This window comes from Terrapene carolina, unplaced genomic scaffold, assembly GCF_002925995.2.
Source record: "Terrapene carolina triunguis isolate 2854851 unplaced genomic scaffold, T_m_triunguis-2.0 Scaffold189, whole genome shotgun sequence".
Classification (NCBI taxonomy): domain Eukaryota; kingdom Metazoa; phylum Chordata; order Testudines; family Emydidae; genus Terrapene; species Terrapene triunguis.
Window position 1 is genome coordinate 4,788,759 of NW_020664540.1, and position 14,588 is coordinate 4,803,346.

The window sequence follows — 14,588 nt, forward strand, 5'->3', positions numbered from 1 at the left end:
CACGCCTTCCATTATGAACAACCATTTCTCTTGAGGTACTCCATCTTCTGACTTTGCCAACCTATTTCTTAGAGCGATAGATGAATAAGCACAACAGAAACAAGAATGAGGAAAATATTGTTCCCTTCATTAGGCCTGTATTTAAATGCAAAAAATATGTAATACCACATGTAATTAACATTCACAAAAGAAAAACAATGCCTTGCTATGTTGTACTGTACAGTATATGCACCCTCTAGTGTTCTTGAGATGGGAAGAACTTGGGTAAAATAAACGTTTCTGGACCTATTTACACGTAAAATGATTGTGTTCCAATGTAAATATAAATGACCAACAGATTCCTAACATTGATTGTATTAACTAACTTCTTCTAATCTGGACATAATACAAAAAAAGTTTTATAAACTGCCATAAAACCTCCCTTTCGGCAACATAAATTAAAAGGAATGACATAAAAAAGACCAAAATATTTTAAGTTATTAAATCAAATATACAGAGTGATTCATTTAATATATACATATTTACAAAAGAAGCATTTTCACAATTACAAAATAAACCATGTCAGTTAGGGAAACAGTTCTCAAAATTTAACTATATTGGTATGGCAGTCTTTGACAGTTGCTATAGAAAAAGTTTAAATCTCAAGGCACTTGTCACATGCTTCAATACTGCAATTCTAAAGAAATTAAAACAAAAAATAAAAAGGCCACTTTTAAACCACAGTTGAAAGATCTCTATAATTTTTGTTCCTGTTACAAAGTGTAAGGCAAATTTGAAATAAACTTACAGAAGCTACTAACGTAACAAGTGCAGTGAGCTGCCATTAATAGAGATTTGAAGTCAAGAAACAGTTTAAGTTCACACAATTTCCTCAACCAGGAGGTTTTAAAGCCACCATTAAATTAGAGCAAGTAATAAAAAGAAATACATTCTGTAAACAGTGTACAGTCTCTTGTAATAAACTTTACACATATATTGAAAATACAACCTCTCTCCTCTGCCATACAGCGAGTGTATTACAAGTAAACTTTACAAAAATAGCAACTATCAAAGATTACTCTTTTTTTTCATCTGACAGTCATTGAATAATTTATACAAGGCTAAAGAAACAAAATAAACTTTTTTTTTATTTTATTATTATTTTTATTTATTTAAACTTTTTTTTTTTTTTTTTTTTACGCAAAATAAAGAAACTATGAACATTTGACTCCAGATATTTTAGTCCTTGATGCAAAGTGGAGATGTCAATTTCCCCCTCCCCATTAAGTGTAGGCACAGTACGCCTATGTTTTGAATGCAGGTTAGCCTCTACCGCCTTCAAAGTTTGATGCATTCACATTTTTTACAGATCTGTTGTCCATTTTGCTTATATGATGGGATCTCTTTACTGGACTGCTCTCTGACGTGTCAGATGCCTTTGCTGACAAAGGCATTGTGAGTTTATTTGTGAGGAATTTGTCCATTTCCATGACCTCTCTTTCCTCTTCCTCCTCCTCTTCCTCATACTCTACATACTCCTCCACTGCATCACAAGTTTTTTTTTGAGGAGATATAAAATTTTTGCATTCATAACGAATGTCTTTGTTACTGTAAGGTTTGTCTATAGGATTTCTTATGGGATTTAAAGGTGCCCATTGGTTGTTGGTACTCTCCTCTCTAGGTGGGCGACTTCTCTCTCGCTCTTTTCTTCTCTTTCGAGTCCACCACACACAGATGATTATACAAGTCAGCCATACAATACTAAAAACTACACAGAGTATTGGAACCAGATAATCTAGGGGACAAACCAAAACAGAAAGCCTGGTTATTAAAACTAGTTAGACAATGCTGAGCATCTGCAATAAGAAATATCCTCTCAGAATCCTTTTCGAAAGGATGGAATTGCCACAATATATTAAGTTAATTTTCTGCTTGAAACTCTAGTCCTTTTGAGAAATAGGATGGCAGAAAATCAGAGGAGATTTCTGTTCTACTGGACATTGCTACATGAGAGTATACCAGTGGTATGAAACACTATTAGAACTACATTGATTAGTTGATATCTGGATTGACTTTCTTCCAGTTACCTTTCAGGAAGTAAAGTTACATATGAACTATGTATTCATTGTTTCTCTCTCTTTTTACTGCATGTCTTTATATGAACGTATGTACTACTGATGATACAGCTATTTTCTAGTAAATGTAACTATCCAAATAACTTCTGTATATAGATAAAGCACTCTCTGTATACCCTCGCTTGAGTTAACGGAAACTATATTCTTTTCAAATGTGTCATATGGTTGGGTTTTTTTAAAACTTGCTTGGCTTAATACTCTGAACATTGATCATGTGAATTAAAAAAAAAAATTACATCTAGCACTCTTAGAAGTAAAACTAACAAGCAGAAAAAAGTACAAGTTTTTCCATTTGTTCAAAGTTAGTTACTGATATTTGCTGTGACTGCATTCCATCAGTACAAACATACCTTTTTGCATATCACACTACAAGGTAACAGTCAATCAAAGTAGCAGTTTTTCCTTTCTCCTTTCCCTTTCCAGCAAGCCCCAGCTACATGAATACAGAAATATGGCAGAGAACAGGCTATTTTCCCTGCAAATTATGTTTTTAAAATCAACCTCTGGGAGATCATTTGCTTTGGAAATGTATTTTTGTTAACTACTTTTACATCCAATGGAGGATAATTTTCTGTTTACTTCTCCAAAGTCAGGAAGGGAAGCAGTATTAGAGGTAAATACAGAAGAGGAAGTTTCAAGAGAATTCAAAAGATGGGATACTTTGTGCTTTTCTTTGAGACCTGGGGTATTGCTAGGGAATGATCATGCAAGATTCTAGTCATATCCTGTGCCAGCCAACACTATGCAGTCAGACTGTGTAGAAGGAATACCATGCCATTAGTTTCCTTAGATAAAACTTAAGATCAGGAAGAATTAAGTCAACCGACTATGGGTGAGTGCTCTCCAGGATAACTGTTATATGACCATGGTCCCTAGCTACACCAAGATCTGGAATACACTTCCTTCTTAAACAAATGACAAAGAGATGGATTTGCATGTTTGTCTTGCCTTTTCCAAGAAAGAAAAAATTTGTTAAGAAAATAGCTTGTCCAAAAAAAAAAAAAAAAAAAACAACCTTCTGATGTAAAAGCCTCAGTTTCAGTTTATTGTGAATGAGGCAGCCAATGAGGAGGGTTTGCGAATCTGCCCTGCATATCAGAACATCAAATGGAGCATAGGCCATTAAGACTGGAGGGTTGAGTCAACTTGGAATGCAGAGGGCCCATATTATATTTCATCCATTTGGAGAATGACAGACTTCTACGGAGTTTTACTTCTTTTCCCTGGGTCACAGAGGAAGTAAGTCACTGCTGTGCTGTGAAATTCAACTAGACGGTGGCTGAAGGCAGAATACTTCAAGGAGAGGAGGGCCATTCCCACCAACTTCACTGCCAAGATGAGGATATTAAACTTGCATTCTCATTCCTCCCTCCGCCCGACCAATGTCGAGTCACCACTTAAGTAGGGGTGTGTGCCCATGGTCACCTGAATACAAGAGGTCTTGGAAGGAGTCCCCATTCAGGTAGGTGACTCTGTCCCATGACTAACCACAGGATGGTCTGTCTGCTTAGATTTTTAAGCGTATGAGAGGTAGATGAAGTGTTTAGCTCAGAATCTATCTCAAAAAGATGTGCCTTATCATCCCATATACCTTATGATTCAGATAGTCATGGACAGATATTGGCCTTCAGAGGCAGTTGAGAGTTAAGAACGGGATACTGTTGCCAAGTTAACTTTAAAGTAGGCCAAAGACCACGAACAGCAATATTTAATTTGTAGATTCCATGCATGTTCTTAGGAAGAGATGGAGCAATCAGGAGCCAAGCACACTGCACCAACCATTTTAAGGATGGGAGGGAGTATTTGATGAGCCTCCTATAGTTAGACTGGCTTCATCATCTGGGGCTTTCTAATCTATTGGAGATGTGGGAGACTAAGTGATCCCATTCCTCAAGAATGACTTTCCTGGGAGCAGGAGATATGACAGCCTGGGATCAGAGTCTGGATCCAGTTCTACCTCCTCTAGAGAATTCCTGTCCAAGAAAGAGATGAAGTATGCAGTTGTTTTTTTGGCGCCTCAGGACTTAGGGAATACATGAGCAAGAAATTTGACACATTTTTCAAGGATGGAACGTAACCCCTTCCCCACCCCAGTAGTGAAAGAAAGGAGGTCATACATGTGACTGACCAAGACTGTTGGTAGAAGGACTCCTTGGATGAGACCCTGGAGAAGTTAGGAAGAGACTGGGTATATCTCCTGTCACCGTAAGGCTCCCATTCTGGGATTCCTTATTAGAGAGGAAAGAGTCCACTAGGGATTTTCCACAACTGCTTCCTATGTGTCTCTTGTGCTCGGAGGGACTGCTGGTGTGAGACACCTAGCGTCTAGATGTTCTGCACCAGCCCTCACATAGTCTTAGGGCTGTATCGCCAAGTGAAGGATCCATGCAGCTGTGCCATATCCCTAGAGGCAGAGAACCATGGTACGATCCAAATGAATATGAAGAGCAATGACTGATTGTATCAGGCCAGATATTAGGAAGCGTGAGTAGCTTTAACTCTTATTGAAGTGACTAGGCATTGAGGATGCTCAGCATCTTGCAAGGCTGCTCATATCATGACGTTTTCTGCTCCTGGGATGGAGACTTTGAAAGTTATAGTATATGTTCCACTGGTGCCCTTTCCCCTGTTTTGTCATCTAGAACAAGCTGGGGGTGGGAGGACAGACAGACAATTCAGGGTGCCATTAAACAACACATTTGTTATGAGGCAGGAAACTGGGATCCTGCTACAAAAATGAAGCAGCGAGAGGGTGACAAAACAGCTTCTTTATGATTGACTGCTATTGCCCTCCTGGCAGGACATAGGAAGAAAGTTATAAAACTGGTAGCGTCAGAGTAGGGAGTATACTTAAAACACTAATGTATCTTCAACTTACCTGATGATGAATGCCCAACAACTATGGTCTCTACTTTGACTTCAGTAACTGCCAGCATAACAGTGCTGTTTTGCCGTTTGGTGATTGCATTTACTATTGTATTAGCAGCGTTCTGTATTAGACTGTTATCTTGCTCATCTTGGTGTGGGATAAAAGACTAAGAGGGGAAAAATGACAAAATCATTTTTTATAATTCCAGATCTGTACTTCTCTATATCAATGATTAATCTTAATTTAAATTAGTCGTACCGATTGATAGTTACACTGGAAGCAGTTTAGAACACCCTAATTTACTATTTCCACAAGGTGGCTGGTTCAGTTGGAAGTAGTATGCAAATATTAGGACAATACTATACTCTAAATCTGTCACATGGCAGGAAGACACTGTCTCCTGCTATATGGCAAGTAAAGGCAGCAGACCTCTATATTGCTTACACCACCAAGCCAAACTTAGTCATAGTGTAAAGGGTTTCAAGATCTCTCGATATTAGCTTGCACTAATGACATAATCCATTATATTTAAAAACTTTACAGGTCCCCCTATTTGCATCATAGCTCAGTATGCTCTTTACTGGCACTGGTAAGCAAAGAGAGTCTGATACGGCACCTTCCGGCTGCATGTACTGTGCTTCTACCTAAAAGCAACTTACAAAAAAGATCCTGCCCAAACTCCCTTACAAGGAATCAAATAGTTCAGCAGATTTGAGTCAACTACCACTTAGCTGACTCCTATTCCTGACAGATCGCCCCCACGGCTCCCTCCACTAATGTGTTCAGTGTTTCCTCTGAGCATCCTGGAGGCTGAAGTTCTCTTTACCCACAGTAAACGTACGGCGGTCATGAAAGTTTCTTTACTCTGCTTATGTGCCTCACCAATAACTTTTTGCCCTCAAGGACAGCTCAGGCTAGGTCTACACTACAGCGGGGGGGTCGACCTAAGATACGCAACTTCAGCTATATGAATAGCGTAGCTGAAGTGGCGTATTTTAGGTCGACTTACCGGGCTGTGAGGACGGCGGCAAGTCGACCGCTGCTGCGCCGCCGTCGACTCCGCTACCGCCTCTTGCCGCGGTGGATTTCTGGAGTCGACGGTAGAGCCATCAGGGATCGATTTTATCGCGTCTTCACTAGACGCGGTAAGTCGATCCCCGATAGACCGATTGCTACCCGCCGGATTGGCGGGTAGTGAAGACGTGCCCTTAGTGTCTCTGCTGAGATTGTCAATAATCATGCCAGGTGATTGTTTTTGTGATTTGGGTCACTGTGCCCTAGTAATTGTCCTGAACTTATTTCAAATAGACAACTTAGCATAAACAATAAGATGACAGCAATTTTCTGCCAATGTGAGAACTGAGTGTTTTAATACAGACCCATGAGGTAATAAACAAAATTATAGTCAAACCTTAATATGGATACTGGTTTCTGTGTTTGAACATGGGAAGAGTAAATAAAACACATTCAAATCAATCTAACTAGACAAACAATTTTCATGTTTAGTTCAGGAGAACAGTCTAGTACTTACAATAGCAACTTCCACTGCATTCTCTGTGGAGTATGATAGATCACACAATACTATCAAAGTCCTGTCCCTAGAAACACTCCGAGTGGCTGGTAAATATCGAATTTCAGAGCAAATGTTTTCAATGGTAGTGCCCTATTAGAAGTAAGATAAGTCATATCTTTTAGTGCAAGTTAAAAATTGTATTTAAAAGGCTACTGGTGTATACAGCTTTATCATCAATTTATTTTACATAGTTATATGAATTCTGGCAAAAACAAGCATGGGACAGATTCTCTGGTCTGCTCTACCAATATTTGGACAGAACCAGAGCAGTTTGAACAGCATATACTGGTAAGTACTTACCCAGTTTTATATACATGTTTAAGGAGAAATATTAAAATAAGCCTTATTTAGCCCTCTAAATTAGTGGGGGGGGGGGGGGGGGTTGCGTGCACTGTGGCTGAATGACAGCATCATGGAGCAAAGTTCTCACAGAACAGCTACACACATGATAAAAATGTTTTGTAAACAGAGGGCAGTATCAGACATTGATAATAAGCATGTTTTATATGCACCTACACAGGATATACACCAGAATCCAGTGTTTCTATACTATTAGGCAAGTATAACAATTTTGTTCTCACCTGGGGTACCTTGTCTCTGTTAAAAATTAAAGTAATTCTGGCACAATTATTGTCTAAATATCCAGAACTAGGCGGACACTTGATATTGACAGGTAGAGGCTCTGATGTGCTGCATTCTCCCCAGTTGGTACAAGGTGGTTGAAAACATTTGATATACATTATTTCTTGGCATTCTTGACCAATGGGACACCAATTATTTGCATGATCCTGATGTTTCTGTAATAAACATGGTTTACCCCCACACCACACCTAGAAATTAAAGGAGATGAAAAATTCCGTTAGTTATTGTTGATTAGCTACAATAGGGCATTATAACTAGAATTTACAGGAATTACCAGTAATCCACAGAAAATGGTAATGATGAAACTCGACTTTTATTCTTACTGAAAACAAACAGTTATTTCCACACGTCATATGCTGTAGTTTTAACTACTGTATCTCTCTTTAATAGTGCGCTTCAGATTTATACTCATGATCAAAGCTTGGCCATGTTTTCCTAGTGTGACAATGATGGTCATACCATCACCACCACAGCCTTACAAGACTTTTCATACAAAGCACTTAAAAAAAGATGCTAAGTATCATTAACCACATTTTCGGGAAAATGAGGCCCAGAGGCCCAAGGTCATCCAGCACACTAGGGGCAGAGCTGCGATTATTATTTGTATTACTATAGCTCCTAGGACAAGGACCCCATTGTGCTAGGCACCGTACAAACACAGAACAAGAGAGCGAGTCCCTGCTCCAGAGAGCTTACAAACTAACCGATGGAAACAGAACATACAGAGAGGGAAGTGGAAGGAAACAGTGAGACACTTTTGGTCCGTGTGATGGGCAGTAGGCTCAGCACACCAGCCGCCTATGTGGTGTCACATCTTTTCTGCGATGGCTACAAAGAGTTCTAAGGAGGAATTTGAAGGATGACAATAGTTAGTCCTGCAGGTATTTTGTGGGCCTCCTCCTAAGCTTGAGGAGTATTCTATCCACTAGGCCAGGGGTTCTCAACCTTTGTCCTTCTGAACTCCCTCCCCCCTAAGATGCTATAAAAATTCCATGGCCCACCATGCCACAACTGTTTTCCAGTCGATTAAAAGCTAGGGCTGGCATTAGGGGCTAGCAAGCAGAACAATTGCCCAGGGCCCTGCGAAGCGAAGTTGCTCAGGCTCCAGCTTCAGCCTGGGAGGAAGGGTTCGGGCTTCAGCTTTGGCTCAGGATTCAGCTTTCTGCCCTGGGGCCCCAGAGAGTCTCATGTTGGCCCTGCCATCTGATTTATTTTGGAAGACCTGCTGAAACCTGCCTGTGGCCCCCCAGGGGGCCCCAGACTCCTCGTTGAGAACCACTGCATTGGGTCATGTTACCTCTTCCTGAGAACATCTCAGTTAGTCTTAACTTTGGGGTGGGAAGAGACACTCAGGTGAATAAGTACCATGCTACCTCACTAACACACTTCAGTCCTCTTTCCTAGGAAGGAGGAATCATAGAATCATAGAATATCAGGGTTGGAAGGGACCTCAGGAGGTCATCTAGTCCAACCCCCTGCTCAAAGCAGGACCAATTCCCAACTAAATCATCCCAGCCAGGGCTTTGTCAAGCTGGGCCTTAAAAACCTCCAAGGAAGGAGACTCCACTACCTCCCTAGGTAACGCATTCCAGGACTATAGGCACACACAGTTACTGGGAGGTATAGAACACCTCAAGCACAGCTACATTTTAACTGTATACACCTGTAAATGGTGTATCCTAATGTTATACAGATTCTTCTCCTAGGAGCACATATGGTGCCCTTGGAAGTCTAGATTGGATAGTAAGGATGTAGGGAGTCTTGTCATAGCCATGTCAGTCCCAGGACATTAGAGGTAATATCTTTCACTGGACCAACTTCTACTGAGGAGAGAGACATGCTTTCAAGCTTACACAGAGCTCTTCTTCAGGTAAAAGATATTACCTCACCCACATTGTGTCTCTGGATATTAAGGAAGCATATATTTTATTCCATTATGTATGAAAGAGCCACAGAAACAAGCTGTTTATTTACAGTGATAAATTCCATTTATAGTGCACCTTTGATCACCTCACTTCCACTATACCCACTAGTTTTCACTAGGACTATCATAATGAGCCTCCAAGAAGCTAGTAATCATCATGTTTTTAAAATATATCAAGATCTCAAATTCACATGATAAACTATCTGAAAATGATCTAGAAAATCTTAGTTATAATTTCTTTGCCCTTGACGCATGTGTAGCTGGACAAAGAATATAAAGGCAGCTAGCTTTACTGCTGGACCAATCTGCAAAGTGTTTAGAAATCTTTTTAAAAAAAAACTTGGTATTTTTTCCTACAAATTTTGTAGGAGACTATACAGTGGTGTAGTATTAAGATATTATTGGGGCACATCTGAAATTAGCTGTATAACTCACAAGCAGTGAGCAACATTGGTACTATTTTGCTCAGGCATGCAGGAGTGAAATCAGGAAGGCCAAATCACACTTGGAGTTGCAGCTAGCAAGAGATGTTAAGAGTAACGAAGGGTTTCTTCAGGTATGTTAGCGACAAGAAGAAAGTCAAGGAAAGTGTGGGCCCCTTACTGAATGAGGTAGGCAACCTAGTGACCGAGGATGTGGAAAAAACTAATGTACTCAATGATTTTTTTGCCTCTGTCTTCACAAACAAGGTCAGCTCCCAGACTGCTGCACTGGGCAGCACAGCATGGGGAGAAGGTGACCAGCCCTCTGTGGAGAAAGAAGTGGTTCGGGACTATTTAGAAAAACTGGACGTGCACAAGTCCATGAGGCCGGATGCGCTACATCCGATGGTGCTAAAGGAGTTGGCGGATTCGATTGCAGAGCCATTAGCCATTATTTTTGAAAACTCATGGCGATCAGGGGAGGTCCCAGATGACTGGAAAAAGGCTAATGTAGTGCCCATCTTTAAAAAAGGGAAGAAGGAGGATCCGGGGAACTACAGGCCAGTCAGCCTCACCTCAGTCCCTGGAAAAATCATGGAGCAGGTCCTCAAGGAATCAATTATGAAACACGTAGAGGAGAGGAAAGTGATCAGGAACAGTCAGCATGGATTCACCAAGGGCAAGTCATGCCTGACTAACCTAATTGCCTTCTATGATGAGATAACTGGCTCTGTGGATGAGGGGAAAGCAGTGGATGTGTTATTCCTTGACTTTAGCAAAGCTTTTGATACGGTCTCCCACAGTATTCTTGCCGGCAAGTTAAAGAAGTATGGGCTGGATGAATGGACTGTAAGGTGGATAGAAAGCTGGCTAGATCGTCGGGCTCAACGGGTAGTGATCAATGGCTCCATGTCTAGTTGGCAGCCGGTTTCAAGCGGAGTGCCCCAAGGGTCGGTCCTGGGGCCGGTTTTGTTTAATATCTTTATTAATGATCTGGAGGATGGTGTGGACTGCACTCTCAGCAAGTTTGCAGATGACACTAAACTGGGAGGCGTGGTAGATACACTAGAGGGTAGGGATCGGATACAGAGGGACCTAGACAAATTAGAGGATTGGGCCAAAAAAAACCTGATGAGGTTCAACAAGGACAAGTGCAGAGTCCTGCACTTAGGACAGAAGAATGCCATGCACTGCTACAGACTAGGGACCGAATGGCTGGGTAGCAGTTCTGCAGAAAAGGACCTAGGGGTCACAGTGGACGAGAAGCTGGATATGAGTCGACAGTGTGCTCTTGTTGCCAAGGCGGCTAATGGCATTTTGGGCTGTATAAGTAGGGGCATTGCCAGCAGATCGAGGAACATGATCGTTCCCCTTTATTCGACATTGGTGAGGCCTCATCTGGAATACTGTGTCCAGTTTTGGGCCCCACACTACAAGAAGGATGTGGAAAATTGGAAAGAGTCCAGCGGAGGGCAACAAAAATGATTAGGGGTCTGGAGCACATGACTTATGAGGAGAGGCTGAGGGAACTGGGATTGTTTAGTCTCCAGAAGAGAAGAATGAGGGAGGATTTGATAGCTGCTTTCAACTACCTGAAGGGGGGGTTCCAAAGAGGATGGACCTCAGCTGTTCTCAGTGATGGCAGATGACAGAACAAGGAGCAATGGTCTCAAGTTGCAGTGGGGGAGGTCTAGGTTGGATATTAGGAAAAACTTTTTCACTAGGAGGGTGGTGAAGCACTGGAATGTGTTACCTAGGGAGGTGGTGGAGTCTCCTTCTTTGGAGGTTTTTAAGGCCCGGCTTGACAAAGCCCTGGCTGGGATGATTTAGTTGGGAATTGGTCCTGCTTTGAGCAGGCGGTTGGACTAGATGACCTCCTGAGGTCCCTTCCAACCCTGATATTCTATGATTCTATTTTTCATAGCTCTCTAGCTGAAAAGCCAGTCTGTGTTAGTGCCGCAAGTCCAACTGTACAGTCCTGAACACAAGCACTGTATTCTAGTGATAGTCTGAAAGCAGCTCAGAAGTTTAGAATGTTAGAGATAGCAAAGTGGAAACGAATTAGTGGGCAGATGATGCACTCAAATTGAATTTATCATGCATCTTTACCACTATTACCTTACCCAATATGATAACATATTATAGTATATAGTAGGGGCAATGTACATGGGGAAAGAATACAGATGGAAGGGATCTGAAGACTAGTAACTTGCACATGAAGAAATCCAGGTACAGAAGTACAGCTAAAAGAGTATTTCAGAAGAATATTTATACCTTGGTGCAGTCAATATGTCCATCCAAACAGTGGCAGTTGTTACATTCTTGATCCCATCTGCTGCCGTGAGGAAATGACATTCCTTTAAGCCAGCAAGATTTTCCAAAACCAATCACTTAAAAAAAAAAAAAAATTAAAGTACAGTTAGTCTTTTAAGCACTGAACTGAAAACTAAATAGACCTAAATTAATTTGATTTATCTACAAGAAGAGCGAATAGCATAAATAATAAAAACTGTGTTCGTTATGAAATACTCAGTTGCTTCCTGAGTTAATCTTCTAATAGTTAAAAAAAAAAAAAAAAAAAAGTTACCTTCTTGGCATCTAGGGCCAACTCTTCCAGGAGGACAGGTGCATCTGTATCCATTTATTTCATCTATACAGGTGGCACCATATGCACAAGGGGAGGACTGGCATTCATCAATGTCTAAACAAAATCAACAAGTAAAATAGTCAGTGGCAAAGATTCAGCATGTTTCATGATATGCCTAATTACAAGCAATCAAACAGGACAAGATCTGCCATCCTCACTTGGAAGGAATGTTTGGCTGTGGGTCTGTGCAAGAAATAATTTGACTTTTGTGCTACATGCAACAGCTGCTTAGTCTCAGCAGGTTGAGCCTTATTAAAATGCATGTCCATTAATGTAGGCATCTGAATTCAAGCACTAAGTAGTAAATTGGCTTGGCTGTGTTTGAAACAAATGGACTTTGTTAGTATCATTTGGCCCATCAAATGATGAAAAGTAACATTTATGAGTCTAGTCTCTTCCCCATACACCCATGTAACTTCTGTTAATGTCAACAGGAGAGGAAAACAGATCGAGTTAATAGTTTAGCAAAAATGGAGCTAATTATCTTACTTTAAAAAGATTTTTAGACTCTCTCTCTCTCGCAATCAGAGCAAGAATTTTTGAAAAGAAACTCATACGCTTGGCCATAAAAATCCACCCCTTTAAAAAAAAGGGCTAGGAATCAAATGCATATGTAGATGCACAGGGAAGTGTATTTTTTGTAATGCTAAAGAAATTAACAGCTGTCACTTACACAACACATCCTTTAATATCAGGATATACGCAGATACTTAAAGTTGCAAAAACTATGAACACTGAGGGAAGGTCTACACTATTGGTTAAGTCCATCTAACTTACATCACTCCTCCCTCCCCAAGCGATGGAAGTTGTGTGCTGTCCACACCGGCGCTATGTCAGCGGGAGACGCTCTCCCACCGACATAGCTGATGCTTCTCGCCGAGGTGGAGTAATCCTGTCGATAGGAGAGTGCTCTCCTGTCAGCAGAGCGTGTCTGCATCAGACGCGCTACAGCAGCACCGGTGCAGCTGTGCTGCTATAGCGTAGACTTGACTATTGTTGGAAAGGAAAACGCGTACGGTGTCTTCTCAGCATTTCTCCCTTTCCCAAACATTCTAAACGATATTTTAAACTTATAAAACAAATTTCTTCCCAAGATTCATCATCATTATATAAGCGAGACAAGAGTCTGCTTCAGCCTCTGAGCTAATGGACCTGCTCATGCGTTTAGGTACAGATGTCCCAGGTTCAATATCTGCAGAAAATCCAACCAACGGCATCGTTATAAGTGGGGTGACATAGTTGTCAAGGTAACACCGGGCTCCACACTTGACACCCCCTGTTGGGTCATCTAGAGAGAGTAAACCCAGGATTTCTGGGCCTAAAGGCATGAATCTCTATTGCTTGAGCTGAAGGACCAGGTGCAAGGTACAGAGACAGTCTATATGTGGTCTTGCCACGAAGGGGGACAAAGAGCCACACTATCAGTGTAGGTTACACAGTATTAACGATTTCAGGATTTTATTTAAATTAACTACACAGTTAATGTTTCAATGTAAGGGTCATGTTCTTTCGGTCTTCCATTTCCTCACTTTACAAGCCACACAAAATGCATCAGTTAGTTTTTACAGTTCTCAGGGTCCATATTGAAGGATAGCACTAAACTATCCTTAAGATAAGCTTGTAAATTTGGTGCTACATGTTCCATGTGTTACTCCTTATGTGACTATACTCTGCCCTCATCTTTTTATTTCGGTTAGCTATGAAATTTCCAACCCATTACATCAGCAGTAGGAATCCAAAGTTATTACCACAAAGGCGGCATTTGTTATGGTTTAAGCATAAAAATACGCTAAATTGTTCTCTCTCACTACAAAGCTAATGGCAGGAAAAAAAACCCCCAAAACAAAACACCTACATAAAATCCAGCAACAGATCTTTTGAGTACAATTTAAGCCAAGTCATTTTAGTTGCATTTATCAAATGAATAAAGGGATTCTGTCCCAGACAAAAAGAGCCCATTATTTACAAGGTGAGGATCAGTGTCTATGAATAATTCAGTTAGCCTCTGCTTCATTATTTGGGGTACAGCTGACCTAAGCTTAATGCATGAAATGTCAAAGGGTCAAGATAACAAAGATTTTGGGTCTTGATGGCGTGACCTCTCAGTCCTTCAGCCATACAGGTACTTACTAATTCTGCAGTCAGGACCAGCAAACCCGGGAGCACATTCACATCGAAACCAATTCACACCATCTACACAGATGCCTCCATTGTAACTGTAAAAATAATAAACCTATCATTACAATGAATGCTCTCAGGGTAGATTCACAAGCCTAAAGATAAGCAAAAACCCTAGTTCTTTCACATAACAGTCTGTTCAAATGCAAATTTCTATTGTCCCTATTCATGGTATTTTCTCACTGTTCAACAATATGGAATTAAAAATCCTTGCTAATT

General features: G+C 40.8%; 1 protein-coding gene across 1 annotated transcript in view; it reads right to left on the bottom strand.

Moving 5' to 3' along the window:
* Positions 1 to 387: 387 nt before the first annotated feature.
* The window catches only part of JAG2 (jagged canonical Notch ligand 2), a 104,568-nt gene continuing 90,367 nt past the window's right edge, over positions 388 to 14,588 (bottom strand). Inside the window, 7 exon segments of the mRNA XM_024200659.3 lie at positions 388 to 1,774; positions 4,993 to 5,149; positions 6,515 to 6,646; positions 7,138 to 7,386; positions 11,819 to 11,934; positions 12,132 to 12,245; positions 14,322 to 14,407. Coding sequence (XP_024056427.2) covers positions 1,302 to 1,774; positions 4,993 to 5,149; positions 6,515 to 6,646; positions 7,138 to 7,386; positions 11,819 to 11,934; positions 12,132 to 12,245; positions 14,322 to 14,407 — 1,327 coding nt within the window. The 3' untranslated portion in view covers positions 388 to 1,301.